The sequence below is a fragment of the Emydura macquarii genome, unplaced genomic scaffold (genome assembly GCF_026122565.2).
Source record: "Emydura macquarii macquarii isolate MOO-44397 ecotype Brisbane River unplaced genomic scaffold, CSIRO-AGI_Emac_v2 contig_2768, whole genome shotgun sequence".
In the NCBI taxonomy this organism is placed as follows: Eukaryota; Metazoa; Chordata; order Testudines; family Chelidae; genus Emydura; species Emydura macquarii.
In genome coordinates this window covers 41,420,875-41,441,701 of record NW_027132905.1, presented here as the reverse complement: position 1 = coordinate 41,441,701, position 20,827 = coordinate 41,420,875, and the positions used below count along the sequence as shown (strand labels likewise).

The 20,827-nt window shown below is 42.3% G+C and overlaps 1 protein-coding gene across 5 annotated transcripts in view; it reads right to left on the bottom strand.

The window, feature by feature from the left end:
* LOC137165772 (cyclin-dependent kinase 11B-like) overlaps positions 1–20,827 on the bottom strand; it is a 38,495-nt gene that overhangs the window by 7,850 nt on the left and 9,818 nt on the right. For 2 of the 5 annotated variants that reach the window (XM_067567205.1, XM_067567209.1), the window contains exons 8-14: positions 14,649–14,747; positions 14,383–14,529; positions 13,868–13,936; positions 12,642–12,817; positions 10,435–10,525; positions 1,256–1,377; positions 809–914 (exon numbers count right to left, since the gene is read on the bottom strand). In XM_067567205.1, coding sequence (XP_067423306.1) covers positions 809–914; positions 1,256–1,377; positions 10,435–10,525; positions 12,642–12,817; positions 13,868–13,936; positions 14,383–14,529; positions 14,649–14,747 — 810 coding nt within the window. The remainder of the gene's footprint in view (positions 1–808; positions 915–1,255; positions 1,378–10,434; positions 10,526–12,641; positions 12,818–13,867; positions 13,937–14,382; positions 14,530–14,648; positions 14,748–20,827) is intronic. The other 3 variants (XM_067567207.1, XM_067567206.1, XM_067567208.1) reach the window with 3 other exon arrangements.

The following is a 20,827-nucleotide window of genomic DNA, read 5'->3' as shown; positions in this document are numbered from 1 at the left end:
CCATGCAGAACAGGCATTTCTCACAATGCCTAGGTCACTGTCTAACACTAACATGTGCCTAAGTTAGCAGGGACAATGGAATTGCTTTTCAAGAATACAGAGTAATTCTTCCAGGGCCATCTGAAGACGCTCACACTGCACCACATTCATATGGGAAAAAAAGGGTGCAGCTCTGGGCACAATTATTTAAATCACAAAATATTTCATTTTTCAGGGACTAATTTTGTTGCATAAAGTCAAGAGAATTAAGTCACTGGAATACCGCGGTTGCCAGCTTTCCCATGACACCTAATTTTTTAAATGAAAATAAATAACTAGATCAAGTAAACCTGCAATCCTAATGACTCAATCAAGGAAACATCCACATCAATTTGTATTTACACTTCATCATCATGCATTATCATATATGTTGCAGTAGCACCCAAAGGCCCTGACCATCATCAAGGCCCCATCATGCTAAGGGCTGCATATATACACAAACATAGGATAGGATTTTCAAAGAAGCCTAAGGTAGCTGGCTACCCACAGGCTCTTTGCAAATCCAAACCATAGATTCTTAGGAGATGCTCGTATATTATAGTGATGGTCACTGATCTAAGATTCTAAATAGAGAGGCTAGACAGACAGGTAGAAAGATGAAACAGTCCCTGTTCCAAAGAGTTCAGAAAGAGTTCCATCTTCATGATATATTGTGTCACAAGCTAAGCCAAAAAGGAGCCAGAATAACTCGGGGACATGTTATATTGATGTTCTTGTAATTCACATGGTTTTAATGTAGAAAGTTAAAGGAGGCTAGGAAATACAGTACCTGGTAAAAATGGCTGTTTCATGGTTTCCATCAGACTCTTGAGGTCATGTTCTACATAATTCATTACAATATAGATTTTATCCATATTACTGCCCACAACAATTTCCTAAGAACAAATAGCATATTATCAAGATATGAGGGGTTAAGGATGGCTTTCAGGAATGTATTAGCAGGGGAAAAAAAGGAGCATAACATTTATAAAATTCACAGGAAAGATATGTCATTTAAGTGTTCAGGACAAGTTCATTTTTTCTAGGCTTTAAGCAGATTTTATAGACAAAAATTAGCTATTTGATATTATACAAGGTACACAATTGCATACTGAAAAATAAACTCTAATGAGCAAATACTGTATTTAAATTAAACCATTAAAGGGCATTGTAACAGTCAAAGAGTAACACTTCAAGAACAAAATTAATGCTGATATAAAAGTATTGGTAATCTTACTCTAACAGTGACGATGTTTGGGTGTTGTGCTTTCAGAATGGTGTTTATTTCTCTTAGAGAGGTAATGGGGAAGCCTTCTTTTTCCTTTTCCATTTTCAGTCGCTTCAGAGCCACAATTTCATCTACAAGGAAAATAATAATATCTTAAATCAGAACTCAAATTAAATACCCAATCAAATACATGTTAAGAGAGCACTTCTTACAGCACAGTAAATATGTTGACTATCTTTTTCAATGGAAGTCATTACCTAGGCATTATGTTAGCTTTTGTGTTGAAAACTGGACTACACTGAGTTCATGAATACTTGTGAGTTTGTGGATAAGAATAAAAATCCAAAGCAATTTTTTCTCATATTGTTTTTTCTAGGATTGCTGATTATAGGTTTTATTATAATTCAATAAAAAACAAATGGAAAGAGAACAAACAAAACTACTACTGTACTATATGATTTGCCTCTCATATAAACATTGACTTAACTTCTCAACAATTGTTGGAAGGTGGCTTGGTGGAAGGAAAAAATGCATCTTGGGTTAAATTCACCCCTTTGAAGGCCAGCACCACTAAAGGCTCAAAATATTAGTACGAATTATGTGCACTGTGGTAGCACTTACAGGTTCGAATCGGGGTCAGGACCCCTTTGTGCTAGGTACTGTAAAAACACATACCAAAAAGGCAGTCCCTATCCAAAGAGCTTACAATGTAAAATACAGGATTTAAGTGATGAACAGGCCTTATACTAGCCCCTGCACACAGGTGAGTTTTTCCCCTTATGAATGAATTCTATGTGGCAAGAATACAAGGTCTCCAGTTAAAATGTGAATCATTAGATACTAAAGTATCTCTATGTATTATATGTCAATTACAGCAACCAAAGATATCCTTAGCATATTGTGGCATTGACTTGCATAGACTAGAAATGAGTGAGCACTTAGTCTATTGCACCTCTGTTGCTATAAGCCATTTCAGAGAGTAATGTGAGCCTCAGAGGAAGGCCATATGCCATGTAAGCTAGAGGAAGAAATGGCCACAGCAGCTATATAATGCAAGAGATGAATTTAAAGAAAATAATACTCTCCATTTGTATACTTCATTTCCAAGGAGGATCTTAAAACACTTTAAAAACCTCCAAATTCTCACACTATCCTTGTAAGGATGGAATTACCCCAAACTTATAGATGGAGGAACCGAAAGTTTAAGTTATGGCAAGTTGGTGGTAGAGGTGGGAATAACTAAGTGCTGAATCCAAATTTTCTGATATAAATGCCAGAACAAAACTTCCTCTTAACACACAGCCCTTGTTTTGCTCAACACCTCAAAAGTTTACAAGATGACAGGTTCTTTTTGCCATTTGTCAGATATATATGAACATGTATATAAACTTGAAATTTATAAAGCTGCATATGAGTCTTCTGGTGAAAACAGCCAGCTTGCAGGGAAGTAATTTATTATTTGTGACAGCAGCAGTAGTGGGAAATCACAACAGAGATGAAAAAATAGTTTGCATCTTGCTGTGTCTGCTGCTTTACACACAATGAGAAGTGATGCAGTACAAACAACATATATGTTATTAAAATGTTAAAGTAGATCCTTCTTCCAGCTGATAAATCACTTTTTAAAAAAGGAGGATGCAAATTATCTGACATTTGGCTTTTGCACTACTGGTATCAAATGTGATCACTTTTCAGCAAGTCAGCTACCACCAGAAGCAAGTTCAAAAACCCGGATTTATTACATTTTCCAAACACACACCACAGTTTATACCTCATGAGAAGAGTTTCTCAGCATGTGAGTTTTTTAACTACTTCAAACAAGAATTAAAGAGGGACTGCAAAGCAAACAATAAAACCGAGCTAAGCACATATTTCTCCAAAGAATGCCCAACACACACACACAAACCACTTCTTTTATAAAACCATCTAGATTGTTTTCCATACCTACAATGACACCTATTGGTGTGTCTACATCTAATCAATTGGAGGATCACTCTGCTATGCTCAACTAAATCTAGTAGCTCAAAAGCAGGAAATCTCTACCTAGAGGGCTAAAAATCAAACTCTTGTTAACTATTTTTACATGACCACATCCAATAGACACTGAATATCTCTAAAAGAATCTCTTATTTCAAATGTACACCACACTGAGGGGAAGGAGTTACGCATTAAAGTATTTTTATTTATTACCACTCTTTTTCAACAGATTTTTCTTTTCTTATTAATGGGGGATTTAGAAAATGGTTTTGCCTCACACCATAGCTTTTCTACACTGGTTAACAATCAAATCAGAGAACAGAGTAGATTGAAGCACTTACTTATCCAACTATTCTCCACTTCATTAGATCACAAAATTTGATACAAAGGAGGTATAGGTTGGTCTTGTGATTAAAGCTCAAGACAGAGAGCCAAGAAATCTGGGTTATATTTCCAGCTCTACTACAGACTTCCTGTTATGTTCCTTACAGAGTTATTGTAAAGCTTAATTCATTCACACTTCTAAAACACTATGAGGTTCTGAGACAGAAGACTGTACAGAAATGCAAAGTGTTATTACATTAAATTTGCACACGTTTATACTTAACTTCAAATTTACCTACCACAGAAGACTCAATAACTATTTTCCTATATTGAATGACACCCTCCTCAGAGTTTAGGACTTAGTGAAGATCCCATGCCAAGCTCTCAGAACATCTAACAAGCCAACACAAGTTCTTACATGACATCCAACTTTGGACTCCCTCTGTTTAAGGCTGTGTACTGCATCACCCACTGGTGGTACATGCACTGTTGTTACATTTCATTCATATTGTTGCCATCGTCTTAATGTTTAAATTGTCCACTGTACTAATACTGGCATGTAATGTCATGTTTATTATAATGCAGAAGATAAATATGGTTTTGACGAAAAAAGCTCTCCAGAAGAATTTTAACAGTCACAATACCAAACAGGGAGAGCACAATGTGATTATGTTGCATGCAAGAGAATATGGAAAATAATTAGTAACTTCAACTTCAGGGAGCTGGTAGGTCCCATGGGAAGCAAGTCTAAGACAAAAAACAGTTCAAGAGAGTTGGCAGTTTTTCAAAGAGACATTATTAAGGGCACAAGAGCAAAGTATCCCAGCGCATAGGAAAGATAGGAAGTATGGCAAGAGACCACCTAGCTTAATCAGGAGATCTTCAATGATCTGAAACTCAAGAAGAGTCCTACAAAAAGTAGAAACTAGGTCAAATTACAAAGGATGAACATAAACAAATACGTCTTTGGGGACGAAATTAGAAAGGCCATAGGCACATTATTAGATTAAATGAGCTAGCAACATAAAGGGTAACAAGAAAACATTCTACAAATACATTAGAAGCAAGAGGAAAACCAAGGACAGGTTAGGCCCATTAACTCAATGAGGGAGGGAAAAACAATAACAGAAAATCTGGAAATGGCAGAAGTATTAAATTACGTTTTGTTTCAGTTTTCACCAAAATGGTCAGTAGCGATTAAATCTAACAGACTGCCAGTGAAAATCAGGTAGGATCAGAGGTTAATATAGGGAAAGAACAATTACTTAGACAAGTTTGATATCTTCAAATCACAAGGGCCTGATGAAATACATTCTAGAATACTCAAGGAGCTGACTAAGGAGATATCTGAGCCATTAAGATTATCTTCGAAAAAAAATGGACAGGAGAGATTCCAGAGGACTGGAAAAGGGCAAATATAGTCCCATTATATAAAAAGGAGACTAAAGCCAACCCAGGGAATTACAGACCAGTCAGCTTGACGGCATTATCCAGAAAGGCCTGGTCTACACTAGAGAGTTTTGTTGACAAAAGTCACCTTTTGTCGACAAAACAATCCTCATGTAGACACTGCAATGATCCTTTTGTCAACAAAACTGCCCTGTTGTGTCAACAAAATAAAACCACTTCGACGAGAGACATAGAGCTTTTAGCGACAATGTTTTAGTGACAAAGCAGCAGTGTAGACGCTGCTGTATGTTTTTGTCGTGGTAAACAACCTCCATAAATGTCCCACAATGCCAATCCTGACCATTCTGGCCATCCGTTTGCACTCCACTGTTCTGCAGCCACCTCGCCCTGGAAATTCATGGGAAGTTTTGAAATTGTTATTCCACTTCCTGCTCAGTCAGCATGGAAAGCTTGAATCTCATCTTCCCAGCTGACCATGGTGGCTCCACACAGCAAACACTCTCCCGCTTGGAGCATACCAGAACTGCTGGACCTGACCATCATTTGGGGGCAGTCTGCTGTGCAGTCCCAGTCCTACTCTAGCCGAAGAAACTTTTATACCTATAGCAAGATTTCTTGCGCAATGGTGGAGAAAGGCTATGAGTGGGACACGCTGCAGTGCTGAGCTAAAATCAAGGAGCTGTGGCAGAGCTACCACAAAGCCAGGGAGGCAAACTGTTGCTCTAGTGTGGAGCCAACGCGCTGCTGCTTCTACAAAGAGCTGGAATCCATCCTCAGCGGTGACCCCACATCCACCCCCAAGATGCCCAGAGACACCTCCGCGGTCCCAGGGCCACCGGATACTGGACTGAACCCTGATGAAGAGATAATCGACGAGGACGTGGAGCTGGAAGATGACCCAGAGCTGGGGAACAGTTTGGTTGATGAGGTTGGGAGTCAGTCTCGACTTCAGAAGGCTACAGCCAGCCCCAGCTTTTCAGCTCAGGATGCAGGAGAGGGGAGCGCTGGTAAGTGTTTGGAAGCTGATGCTGCTTGTATACTGGAGGCATGGGGATCATTAGCTTGGCTAAAACATATAGGTAGTTGAAGGGATAGAAATGTGCAGGAGCAGCTGTGTTTGCATGTGCTTTCCCGTTCCCTTGTGCATCTAGGCAGTACAGCTGAGAAGCACGTTAATGTATGCTGAGATTTCACGGGTATCCTCTGGCGTGACCTCCGGGGAAATTTTCTTGAAGGTACTCCCCGATTCTCTGCCTCTGATTCCTGGGCAAGGCAGCTGTGTTTCTGCTCCCGTTGTAGATCACTTTCCCATGCCAACTGGCAATCACTTGAGCAGGGACGAAAGCAGCGCACAGTCATGCAGCATAGGGACCCAGTCTGAAGCTGCTTGCATGGAGGAACTGCATCCTAGCTGACTCTAAGGAGTGAGGTATCTGCTTTTATGGCCCCTTCCTGTGGAGAATGGTGGCACAATTTGAAATTTGTTTTCCCTATGTTCCTGCATTTATGCCCCAAGAGAGCACCCACCCAGACCTAATTAGATGATCTCCTTCCCCCCACACAACTCACCATTCTCAGGCTAATTAAGGAGCTGTACTCTGTGCAGAGAGACAGTGAGAATGAGGTGTGTTTCATAGTGATTCATGTGTACTGTTAGGGCACTCACAATGATTTTGTTCATTGTTTCTTGTTCTTACACAGATGTGACCTTCGCAGCCAAGGCCCCTATGCCGGCAGACCGCTTACAACAGATAAGGAAGCGACCCCGGAGAAGTAAGGAGGAAATGTTCTAGAAACTCCTCCTGTCCTCTGAGGCATCCAAAAGAGAAAAGGGTACGGAAACAATCAATGTCAGAATCTCAGAAGATGGACAGATAGGAAGGGAAGGAAAACCAGGAGAGAATTTTAGCTGGTCATGAGCGTATGATCAAGGCCATGGAGGATCAGACAGAGCTTCTAAAGACAATAGTGTCATTGCAGACACAGTTCATGCAAGCTCGGCCCCACCTTCAGCTGCAACAGAACTTTTCCCTGCACTCCACCAACTCTCCCTACACATTCCTACCAAAGTCACGAGTCATATTGCTACCCGCTTCATTCCACTCCCACGGACAGCTATGAGAACAACAGCTGGACTTACATGCAGCTGTCATAGCTGGCACTGCCACCCACTACTTTCTCCCCTCTAGGATTTGTTTGTGTTGCCTGATATTTTGTGTTTAATAATAAAAGTAAGTTCTCAAAACAAGCAGCACTCTATTTATGTGTTGAACATGATAGATGCACCTATCATCGACACCCATGTACAGCTGTATAGCAGTTATAGAATGTCACAGCTGTTTCAGAAAACACCTGATGGGTTCTCATTATCAAAATGGGCCCTCACTGCCTCCCTTATGTGCATGGCCCCCCTGTACCTCTGTAATACCCCTGGCATCTGGCTGCTCATATTCAGATGCAAGGCGATCCGTCTCTGCGGTCTACCCAGGGGCAAATTTCTTGCCCTTAGCTTCACATAAATTGTGGAGCACACAGCAGGTGGTATAACCACAGGAATATTGTCCTAATTTAGGTCCAGCCTGCCATAAAGGCATCTCCAGCATGCCTTTAACCTGCCAAATGCACATTCAACAGTCATTCGGTACCTGCTCAGCCTGTTATTGAAGCGCTCCTTGCGGCTGTCCAGGATGCCTGTGTAAGGCTTCATGAGCATTAGTGGGTAGGCTGGGTCTCCCAGGATCACTATGGGCATCTCAACATCCCCTATTGTAATCTTCTCGTCTGGAAAAAAAATCCCTCCTTGTAGCTTCCAGTACAGGTGAGAATTCCTGAAGATACGAGCATCATGTACCTTCCCTGACCAACCCGCATTGATATCAGCAAAACACCCACAGTGATCCACAAGCGCCTGCAGTACCATAGAGAAGTACCCCTTTCTATTGATGTACTCCGTCGCAAGATAGTCGGGAGCCAAAATCGGGATGTGGACCATCTATTGACCTGCCACAGTTAGGGAATCCCATTGCTGTGAATCCATCCACTATTTCACGCACATTGCCCTGAGTCACAGTCCTTCACAGCAGAATGCAATTAATGGCCCTGCACACTTGTGATAACACAGCTCCAATGGTGGACTTGCCGATTCCAAACTGATTAGTGACTGACTGGTAGCAGTCCGGAGTTGCCAGCTTCCACACAGTGATTGCCAAATGCTTCTCCATCGAGAGGGCTGCTCTCATTCTGGTGTCTCATTCAGGGCACGGGCTAGGTCCACACAAAGTTCCATGAAGGTGGCTTTGTGCATTCGAACATCTGGTAGCCCCTGCTCGTCATCCCAGACCTGCAGAACGATGCGATCCCACCACTCAGCGCTTGTCTCACATGCCCAGAAGTGGCGGTTCACCGTATGCAGATGCTCCCTGAATGACAACAGGAATCCAATGCTGTTTGTCTGCATGTCACTCAGCAGGTCAGGCTCCTCAGATTCCTGTTCCGATTTGAAGCTCATGATGTACTGCGTGACCAGCCGTGATGTGTTCAGAATGCTGAAAGCAACAGTGGAGAGTAGTGTGGGATCCAGCTTTTCAGATAGAGATGGTGGGTGCCCAGTAAACAGTGGGGAGCTGTTGAAAAAATGGCATGAGTCGCTGCCAGGAATGTAATGAATGACGGCACAGAAATGCATTGCACCATGGGACATTGAGTCAGCACCTATGCTGCTCCATGCTCCTCTCCCCCATCCCATAATTCCTAGCAGCAGAAGCTGCAGAGTTGTAGGATGGGATAGCTGCCTACAATGCACTGCTCTCATTGTCGAAATTACAGCACCAAGTGTGGATGCGTTTTTGCGACAAACTGAGTGATGTGTGGACGGGCATGAGTGCTGTAATTATAGTGCTTTTTATCACTGAAAAAAACTACTGTCGACACAACTTTCTAGTGTAGACAAGGCCAAAAATAATGGAGCAAATAATTAAGCAATCAATTTGCAAACAACTAGAAGACAATAAGATGATAAGTAACAGTCAAGATTTGTCAAGAACAAATCGTGTCAAACCAACCTGATAGTTTTCTTTGACAGAGTAACAAGCTCTTATGGATGGGGGAGGAAGCAGTAGATGTGATATATCTTGACTTTAGTAAGGCTTTTGATACTGTCTCACATGACTCTCCCTTCATAAACAAACTAGGGAAATCCAACCTAGATGGAGCTACTATAAGGTGGGTGCATAACTGGCTGGAAAACTGTTCCCAGAGAGTAGTTATCAGTGGCCCACAGTCAAGCTGGAAGGACATATCGAGTGGAGTCCTGCAGGGATCAGCTCTGGCTCTATTCAGTATCCTCATCAATGATTTAGATAATGGCATACAGAGTATGCTTATAAAGTTCATGGACGATACCAAGCTGGGAGGAGTTGCAAGTGTTTTGAAGGGTAGGATTACAATTCAAAATGATCTGGACAAACCAGAGAAATGGTCTGAAGTAAATAAAATGAAATTCAATATGGACAAATGCAAAGTACTCCACTTAGGAAGGATCAATCAGTTGCACACACATAAAATGGGAAATAACTGCCTAGGAAGGAATACTGCGGAAAGGGATCTGGGGTTATAGTGGATCACAAGCTAAATATGAGTCAACTGTGTCACATGGTTGCAAAAACAGCAAATGTCATTCTGGGATGTATTAATAGGAGTGTTGTAAACAAGACACAAAAAGTAATTCTTCCACTCGACTCTGTGCTGATTAGGCCACAAGTGGAGTATTGTGTCCTGTTTTAGGCACCACATTTCAGGAAAGATGTGGACAAATTGGAAAAAGTCCAGAGAAAAGCAGCAAAAATGATAAAAGGTCTAGAAAACATGACCTATGAGGGAAGATTGAAAAAACTGGTTTGTTTAGTCTGGAGAAGAAAAGACTGAGAGGGGACATGATAACAGTTTTCAGGTACATAAAAGATTGTTACAAGGAGGAGGGAGAAAAATTGTTCTCTTTAATCTCTGAGGATAGGACAAGAAGCAATGGGCTTAAATTGAAGCAAGGACATGAGGAAAAACTTCCTGTCAGGGTAGTTAAGCATTGGAATAAACTGCTTAGGGAGGTTGCGGAATCTCCATCACTGGAAATTTTTAAGAGCAGGTTAGACAAACACCTGTCAGGGATGGTCTAGATAATACTTGGTCCTGCCATAAGAGCAGTGGACTGGACTAGATGACCTTGCAAGGTTCCTTTCAGTCCTACTATTCTATGATTCAAGCAAAGGCGTTTGTTTTCCAAACTGCAGATCCCCAAAACATACAATTTCCCTGTAGTCACCAAGAGTTGTAGCCCTAAGATGGGTCACTTAAACATATTTTTTTAAATATTACATAACACTTAGCCCTTAATGCTTAATAAGTGTTGCGAAAATATTAAGAGTCCACTTAATGAAACCAACATTTTTACCACTGTTTTAAACAGGCACACTTATACCAACCAGTTTTTTTGTCTTTTGCCCTGTACACCACACCGTATGTTCCCTCTTCAATCCTGTTCAAACACTGAAATTCCTCCACACTACGACATCCCTGAGAAAACAAGACAGATTAACAGAAAATTAGTCTCTAGGGTTTACTTTTTAAGACATATAAAACACAGCAAGGTAGACTTTATAACAGTTTCAGTTATCCCAGAAGAACATAAAATAAAGCTATGCCCAAGAAAACTATATTTTGTTCCAAAGCATTTTTACTTAATATTTTATAGGAACAAAAGCAATATTTATAAAAAGATTAAAATACTCCACCTCAATAGCTCCTAAGCCTAATTCATTTCTACAGATGCTGAAGAAATGAGGATTTCAGTCTCAGCAGCAGAGGAACGAATTTAGCACTTTAGATTGAGCTCTCTCAGGTAAGCCAATGAGCTGCATTTGCATTCCCTATGCATATGTTTATCTTAGCCATTGACAGCAAAAAGAGATAGGATCACACAAGTCTCAACTGTTTAAATCGGTATTTATCAATGACTGGTCCAGCACCAGTCCCTGAGAGCTCCCCGACACAGTTTAGGAAGACAGCAAGCCAATCCCTGGTATCAAAAATGTTGAGAAACACTGGTCTAGATGCATCCTCATGTTAAGTAAAAGTGCATACTATACATATTAAATATACAAATTACTTCTCATTTTACTTTTGTGTAAACAAAAATAAAACATGCATAGTTATATCTAGATAAAATGCTTAGCTACACACATATGCGTATAGCAGTATTTTGCTTATATATCAGTTCATATGATGCTGCATTAACACACATAAAATTGCCATATGGGTCTGATCAGGAGGTCTATTTAGTGAACTATTCTATGTCTGGCAGTGGCTAGTAAAAGTTGCTTCAAAGAAAGGTACATACACAAAAAAAAATATCCATGTAAAGAACTGTTCATAGGGGATGTTTTTTCCTAAATCTCAATCAATTGGAGGTTTTGCTTATGCCCTGAAGCATTAGTTGATTTTCCTTACACATTTTTATTCTATCTAATTGTACCTGTGTATGTTCTCATTATCCATATAAATATCCAGTTGTTTTTTTAACCCTACTAAACCGTTGTCTTGATGCATAGCTTGTGGGAATGAGTTCCACAAACTAATTATGTGTTGTGTAAAAATATTTCCTTTCATCCGTTTTAAATGTATTGCCTTTCAGTTTCACTGAACACTCTTACTGTATTATGTGAAAGAAGCAGGAGTGATCTATTTATTTTATAAGCTCACTGGGGCAAGGACTGTCTTTTTTTTTCTTGTGTTCGTACAGAGCTGAGCACGCTGGGATTCAGGTCCATGACTAGGGTTCCTATATGGTACAATAACACAAATAATTGTTGCTCACTTTCTCAATTTGCTTATTCATTATTCACCAATTTCATCTTCTCAATTTGCTTATTCATCTCCAGTAATCTTTTCACTCTCTCCTCACAGGGACATCTTTCCATTCCAATAAACATTTATGTCACTTGTGAACTCTGCCTATACCTGGAGTATCTATTTTCAGATGGGGTGACCAGAATATCAAAATATCCCAATGTATTATATCCTTATTAAAAACTCAACAAAGTTTCAACTTGTTTTCACACCACACACAACTTTTAAAAATATTATAAGTGAATATTTGATTGATGGAATACATGCCTGGGCTCACTTGACACAACATGCTTTGGTTGACCCCAGCATGGTTTATGCATATAATGAAACTGACATTGAGCACATGCATTGGATAATATGACATGCATTGGATAATACTGTTTTATATCCAACATGCTCTTGAGTACATATATCATCTTTATGTCACTATCCATGGAAATCCCATCGTCTAAGGCTATGTCTTCACCGACGGCGGCAAATTCGCTGCCGTCAGATTGACTTATCTGGATTGACTGAGCGGTCAGTGAAGACCCGCTCAGTCGATCCAGAAATCAATGTATTAAAACCACCTTCTCAAGTGGCATAGCGCTGCATCGACGGGAACACAGTTCTTATCGGTGCAGGACAGTGAAGACGGCACGCAGAACCGAAGCACAGAAGTCGATGGGAGTTACGCAAGATTTTTGCGTAGTTTGCGTAATTCCGGTCGACTGCTGCCGAATCTCCAAGGTAAGTGTAGACAAGCCCCAAGACATTCTGGAGCACTTGTGAAATGATTCTCTACCTGCAGTGCAGGAAGGTACTTGGGTAGCTCTTGTTTCAACTCAATGGGTGATGAAGCTGGTGAATCAGGAACATAATCTCCTTCTGTCATTGCATTAGAATGTGGGGTCCCCTCCCCCACTTCCTCGTCTTCCTCTTCACTTCCTGCGGAATCTCGGTCAAACCTTGACTCTGTAACTTCAAAATTTAGAATCAATCGTGGAAACAGGCAACCATTTGGGATATTTGAATAAGTTTTAAACAAACTAATGAGGGAATATAATTTTGATCCATAAAACTGAGGTACTAAAGAGGATGGTACGCAATTTCTGAGGGTCACATTAAGAGATGACAAGGAAGGTATTTAAAGAAGCATGATGATTTTTTTTTTTTTTTTTAATTTTTGGAGAGTATTTTGTGAGCTTTGGTTATAGTTCCTTGAATACATTTTCAGGGTTAAATATTGCATGATATAAAACTAAACCAGTATATGAACAGAATGCAAAAGAAGACTGATTCAACGTTAAGAACATAAGAATGTCCATACTGGGTCAGACCAATGATCCATCTAGCCCAATATCCTGTCTTCTAGGACAGGATCTGCTTGTGCCAGGTCTGCTAGTGCCAGGTGCTTCAGAGGGAATGAACAGAATACGTAATCATCAAGTGATCCATCCCGTCACCCATTCCCAGCTTTTGGCAAACGGAGGCTTGAGACACTTAAATCTGATATATAATATCACTGCAATTCTGAGTACCAAGAGGATGGGCCCAAATCAAAAGCACAGCTAGAACATTAGGAAAGTTCAGGTCCAGATCCAAACTCCTCTGCTGACTCTTAACAATAGGCCAAAATAAAGACCTTGGATCAGAACTCTCACCAAGACTTTGGGGAAGTTTTGATCCAGGGCGTGTCTATTCTTGAGCATAGACGACCCTCAGTGCCAAATGGTGTGATGGATTATAATGCTCATTAAAATCCACTATCAAATTGATTTTAAAAAGCCAGTCATTTCATTCATAAAAATACCGTTTAATGCAAGATTTCAAGCTAGACCTGCAAAAGTGATATCCACCCACCATCCAACAGTATTTCTTATCTAAGCCTACTTTTCATAATCAGGTCCTGGTAGGCTGGAACATCTTGAAACCCTTTCATGTTCTAGACACTGAATTAAAATCCATAGTTCATGAAACAGAAAAGAAAGGAAAAAACTGCTACTGCTAAAGCCAATGTTTGCATCGTACCAACTGGGATGTGATTTCCATTCTCCCTCTCTTCTTCTTCTTCACTCATTTCTTCTTCACTCACCTCTTCTAAAAAACAGAATGAAGTCCAACAGAACAAGCTTAATACGGTTCTGATTTCATGTGCACACATGCTTAATACAGTGAACTAGCAAAATGTGAGTGTTATAGAGTAATGCTTTTCCAGCAGTTTTCTGGGTCCTGCTCACTATGATCTGTTAGTAACCCAGTACTTCTATTTCACTTGGGAGGCAGAGTTTTTCTGACTGACACACAGCTAAACTACATTAGTGAGCTTCAAAAGAGGGAAAAACAAACATTGTGATTGATAACTTATATATGCCCTCATACAGAAAGGCTAATATATTACTTGTCCTCAGAACTTATATTTTGTAATTATTATCTTTAGGTTTTTCTCTACCTGTGACCAAGAAGAAAGGGAAGTGGGCAAGATAAAGCTGTAAGCACAAAAGTGCTTTGGGTGAGCATTTCTGTGGTCATGTTTTACCACTTACCAGCTGACTGTTCAGATACTTCCTCAGAATTGCTTCCTGTCTCCTCTTCCTCTTCTTCTTCCTCCTCCTCTTCCTCTTCCTCCTCCTCTTCTTCTGATTCTCCACTGCTAGATTCCTCCTCCTCTTCCTCTGAACCAGATCCAGATTCTGTCAGGGGATAAGCAGAGAACAGGCAAGTAACTATGTGAACTCTCAAATGAAGAATCTTCAAATAAATATGATTATTTCCTAGGGTAAATTCTGTGAATTTAATTATGTGTAATTACCACCTGATGAAGACTCTGCAGAGCTAGTTTTTCTCTCACTGTCACTGATGTCTTGCAGATCCGAAAGCAGATCTCTTTCTTCTGTTTTCTCCTCTTTTACTGAGAATCAAAAAAAAAAACCAGACCAGTTTTTAAGTACTCCCTCTACCTTATCAAGTGCTGAACACACAAGAACCCTAGATTATTTTCTTAATTCACCCCTTGGACTGCTGCCAAATACTTCAGTCACATCCAGCGGAATGCACTTGCTGGTCTACTGAATGTACTCTGTATAGCTTCACATACTGTTGATTTCAATGGTTTGTAACTTTAAGAACTGCAGTGTAGCAGGATCAATAGCGGAACAGTTGAACTGTATTTCAGACCTTTTTTTTTTTTTTTTTTTTTTTTAAGTGAGTTACTCATAACCCCCACTAAAATTAATTATGGGAAATGCACAGTTGGGTAATGAATTCTGTAAATAAAGCCACAGTAGAGCACAATCTCACAAATACAAACAAAAGTCAACACCACTTCTGACTATTCACAGTAACATGTATAGTTACTACAATAATTATTCAGGTTTACAAAAAATAAAAGCACAACTGAACTTTAACCAGAGATGTGGTTATTCAATTCCTGAATATTTTCTGTTAATAATCAGAGCCTCTAAGAATGTGGAAACCCAAAGGGCTAATTTTATGGCTTGGGAGCCAAAGTGAGCTTTCCAAGCCAGAATATTACCTGAAGTGTTTTCTTTCTTGTACAAGATGAGAATCATAGTAATATTTAAACTATATTGCAGTTTCTGTAAAGGTTGAATTAAGTTGAATAAGCTTAATTCAATGGCTACCTCCTTTCTCCTCCAAAAGTATTCAAAGGAATAATGCAAATGATGCCTTTTTAGTTTGGGAGGGAATTAAGATACAAAGTCAGAAAAGAGACAGAGGTCACTCAACAAGGTCCAGAGACTGTAAGGTGTTCAACTATAGGCAACATTGTTATATAGCATAAGTAAAGTTGAAGTATATTTCATAGCATAGGCAACATTTTTAACCCTCAAGGTTATGAGCTATCACTGCAGAACTGTATTTATTTTGCTTGCTGGGGGACATAAAATAGGCAAAAAATGCTCAAACATTGACACAAACATTGCATGGTTTTGGTACTGGTTATAGTGTCCACCAGCATAGGTTGCAATGCCCTTCAGTGCCTGCTACAACTATGAGGAGAGGGCCATTCTGGTGAATAACATGAATGCATATCATAGAATATTAGAGTTGGAAGGGACCTCAGGAGGTCATCTAGTCCAACCCCCTGCTCAAAGCAGGACTAACCTCAGCTACATCATCCCAACCAGGGCTTTGTCAAGCCTCAGCTTAAAAACCTCTAAGGATGGAGATTCCACCACCTCCCTAGGTAACCCATTCCAGTGCTTCACCACCCTCCTAGTAAAAAACTTTTTCCTAATGTCCAACCTAGACCTCCCGCCCTGCAACTTGAGACCGTTGCTCCTTGTTCTGTCATCTGCCACCACCGAGAACAGCCTAGCCCCATCCTCCCTGGAACCCCCTTTCAGGTAGTTAAAGGCTGCTATCAAATCCCCCCTCATTCTTCTCTTTTGCAGACTAAACAAGCCTAGTTCCCTCAGCCTCTCCTCATAAGTCCTGTGCTCCAGCTCCCTAATCATTTTGGTTGCCCTCCGCTGGACTCTCTCTAACTTGTCCACATCCTTTTTGTAGTGGGGGGCCCAAAACTGGACACAATATTCTAAATGCGGCCTCACCAATGCCGAATAGAGGGGAATAATCACTTCCCGTGACCTGCTGGCAATGCCCCTCCTAATGCAGCCCAATATGCCATTAGCCTTCTTGACAACCAGGGCACACTGCTGACTCATATCCAGCTTTTTATCCACCGTTACCCCCAGGTCCTTTTCTGCTGAGCTGCTGCCCAGCTCGTCGGTCCCCAGTCTATAGCTGTGCATGGGATTCTTCCTTCCTAAGTGGAGGACTCTGCACTTGTCCTTGTTGAACCTCATTAGGTTTCTTTTGGCCCAATCCTCCAGTTTGTTTAGGTCACTCTGAATCCTATCCCTACCCTCCAGGGTATCTACCACTCCCCCCAGCTTAGTGTTGTCCGCAAACTTGCTGAGGGTACAATCTACCCCATCCTCCAGATCATTAATAAAGATGTTGAACAAAACCGGCCCCAGGACCGACCCCTGGGGAACTCCGCTTGTGACCGGTTGCCAGCTAGACATGGAGCCATTGATCACTACTCGTTGAGCCCTATGCTCTAGCCCGTTCTCTATCCATTTTATAGTCCATTCATCCAACCCATACTTCTTTAACTTGCTGATAAGAATACTGTGTGAGACAGTATCAAAAGCTTTGCTAAAGTCAAGGTATATCACATCCACCGCCTTCCCTACATCCACAGAGCCAGTCACCTCATCATAGAAAGCAATCAGGTTGGTCAGGCATGACTTTCCCTTAGTGAATCTGTGTTGACTGTTCCTGATCACCTTCCTCTCCTCCAAGTGCCTTAAAATGGATTCCTTAAGGACCTGCTCCATGATTTTTCCAGGGATTGAGGTGAGGCTGACCGGTCTGTAGTTCCCCGGATCCTCTTTCCTCCCTTTTTTGAAGATGGGCACTATATTTGCTTTTTTCCAGTTCTCAGGGACCTCCCCCTGTTCCCACGAGCTTTCAAAGATAATAGCCAATGGCTCTGAAATCACCTCAGCACCCTCGGGTGCATTGCATCCGGCCCCATGGACTTGTGAATGTCCAATCCTTCTAAATAGTCTTGGACCCGTTCCTTCAGCACTGCGGGATGTTCGCCTCCTTCCCATTCTGTGCCACCCACTGCAGCAGTCTGAGAGCTGACCTTGTCTGTGAAGACAGAGGCAAAAAAGGCATTGAGTACCTCAGCTTTCTCCACATCCTCCGTCACTAGGTCGCCTCCCTCATTCTCTAAGGGGCCCACACTTTCTCTAATCGTCCTCTTGTTGGCCACATGCCTGTAGAAACCCTTCTTGTTCCCCTTCACGTCCCTTGCTAGCTGCAACTCCAATTGTGCTTTGGCCTTCCTGATTTCATTCCTGCACGTTCGAGCAGTGTTTATATAATCCTCCCTAGTCATCTGACCAAGCTTCCACTTCTTGTAAGCTTCTTTTTTGTGTTTAAGTTCGCCAAGGACATCTTTGTTAAGCCAAGCTGGACGCCTACCATATTTGCTATTCTTTCTGCACATCGGGATGGTTTGCTCTTGTGCCGTCAATAAGGTCTCTTTAAAATACAGCCAGCTCTCTTGGGTTCCTTTCCCCCTCATATTAGCCTCCCAGGGAATCCTGCCCATCAGTTCCCTGAGGGAGTCAAAGTCCGCTTTTCTGAAGTCCATGATGCGTATGCTGCTGCTCTCCTTTCTTCCTTTCATCAGGATCCTGAACTTGACCATCTCATGGTCACTGCTGCCTAGGTTGCCACCCACTTGTACTTCCCCTACCAAATCTTCCCTGTTTGTGAGCAGCAGGTCAAGAAAAGCACGGCCCCTAGTTGGTTGCTCCAGCACTTGCACCAGGAAATTGTCTGCAACACTCTCCAAAAACTTCCTGGATTGTTTGTGCTCTGCTGTATTGCTCTTCCAGCAGATGTCAGGGTGATTGAAGTCTCCCATGAGAATCAGGCCCTGTGAACTGGAAACTTTCCCTAGTTGAGTAAAGAAAGCCTCATCTACCTCATCCTCTTGGTCTGGTGGTCTGTAACAGACACCCAACAGGACATCACTCTTATTGTTCTTGCTTCTAAGCTTAACCCAGAGACACTCAACTGACTTATCTCCAGTTTCATACTGGAGCTCAGAGCAGTCATAGTGCTCTCTTACATACAGTGCAACTCTTCGCCCCTGCCTGTCCTTCCTGAACAGTTTATACCCATCCATGACAGCGCTCCAATCATGAGAGTTATTCCACCAAGTCTCAGTTATTCCAATCATGTCGTAGTTTCTTGACTGTGCCAGGACTTCCAGTTCTTCCTGCTTGTTTTCTAGGCTTCTTGCATTTGTGTACAGGCACTTGAGATAAGTAGCCGAGTGGCCTACTTTCACAGTATGAATCGGGAGGCCTCCCCTGCTGCACCCTCCGACTTCTGCTTCCTTGTGGTGTCCCTCTTCCCCACTAACCTTCGGGCTTAGGTCCCCGTCCCCCGTCGAAACTAGTTTAAAGCCCTCCTCACTAGGTTAGCCAGCCTGTCTGCGAAGATACTCTTCCCTGTCTTCGTTAGATGAATCCTGTCACTTCCTAGTAATCCTTCTTCCTGGAACAGCATTCCATGATCGAAGAATCCAAAGCCCTCCCTTCGACACCACCTGCGTAACCACGCATTTACTTCCCCAATGCGACTGTCCCTACCTGGGCCTTTTCCCTGAACAGGGAGGATGGACAAGAACACCACTTGCGCTTCAAACTCCTTAATCTCTTTTCCCAGAGCCACATAGTCCGCAGTGATCTGCTCAAGATCATTCTTGGCAGTGTCATTGGTGCCCACATGGAGGAGCAGGAAGGGGTAGCGGTCTGAGGACTTGATAAGTTTTGGCAGTCTCTCCGTCACATCCCTAATCCTAGCTCCAGGCAAGCAGCACACTTCTCTAGTTTCCCGGTCCGGACGGCAGATGGATGACTCCGTCCCCCTTAGGAGGGAGTCCCCGACCACCATCACCCTTCTCTTCCTCTTTGGAATGGTCGTGGAACCCCCATCCCTAGGAGAATGCATCTCTTGCCTTCTGATCAAACGGGTCTCCTGATGATCCATTCCCTCCGAAGGGTCCTCCAAATCATTCTCCGCCGTAGTACTTGTGCAGAGAGGATGAAAACGATTCCTTACTTCTATCTGCATGGTGGGCACATGGGTTCTCTTTCTTCAGGAGGTCACATGCTGTCAATTTTCTTCCCCGTTCTTCATTTTCGCCTGCCCGGCCTTCTCTGAATCTTCCTTACGCTCTGCCTGTGCCTGATGGAGAAAGACATTGTTTTCTGTAATGCACCGCAGGGTTGACATTTGGGTCTCTAGTCCTTTAACCTTCTCTTCCAATAAGGAAACCAGCCTGCACTTGGTACAGATGAAGTCATTTCTATCCTGTGGGAGGAAGACAAACATAGCACACCCAGTGCAGGTGACAACAACGGATCGCACCATCTCCATATCTCTGCTCTGAGAGCCTCCTCAGATGCTCAATTTCCTGCTCAGCAACGTCTGTAAGGCAAAAACCTGCAGTGGGCTCTCTCCGCAGGCGAGCTCCCAGGCAAACTCCCTCCTTCTCCTTCTGTTAGCCAACCCTCTGTTCGCCGCTCAGCTGGTTCGCAGCTGGCTGCCTTTTATAAGGCTGGGGCAGTTGCCCCGCCCCTGCACTTACCCCTCAAAGCCCCGCCCCCGCAATTAACCCCACCTGGATCCAATCAATCACTCAAACAGACAAACCCCCAACTGCCAAAATGGTGCCTGTACTGCACCAGTCACAAGCACCCACCCACAGTCAGCTGTACTTGCACCAGTCACACACCTGGTCTGCCCTTATCCATTTTGAACAAGGGCCTTCTCTGCTTCCTGGTCATCTCTATCAGCATGTCCTCCAATGTAAGGAATGCCTAAAGAGGTGCAGATGCAATTACTAACCTGCATTCCCCCAATTTTTTCTCCAAAACCCACACCACCATTTAAGTAATGGCACATACCACCAAACCCTACTGTCCAAACCAGAATAGTCCCCCATTCCTCAAAACATCCTAGAAATAAAACACAGTTCATTGTAACAAGGTCCTTAGGCACAGGGGAAGTAAGGTGGAAAACAAGTTACCATCATGAGCCCCTTTCCCATGACTAGGAAGAAACTATGAGGATGGCATTTCAAAATAAAAGGGAAAATATTTTATCATTGCTGTCACAGACACTGAATTAGGAACCACACTTGCATGTCAATTTTACCAGCCACCCCGCAGTTTCTGCACCTGAAGTGCCGGGCTTCTCAAGGATAGAAATATTATTAACATCTGACTGCCTGGTTATCTGAGGGGGAAGACATGCAGGGTAAAAGAGGCAGAGTTCAGTGTTCCAGAGCCTCCTGGGAGAGATACCAGAAGAGGAGTTCAAGCAGCTGCCTGAGGATGAACTATTCTTGGAGCAGCTTCAACTCAGTGTAAC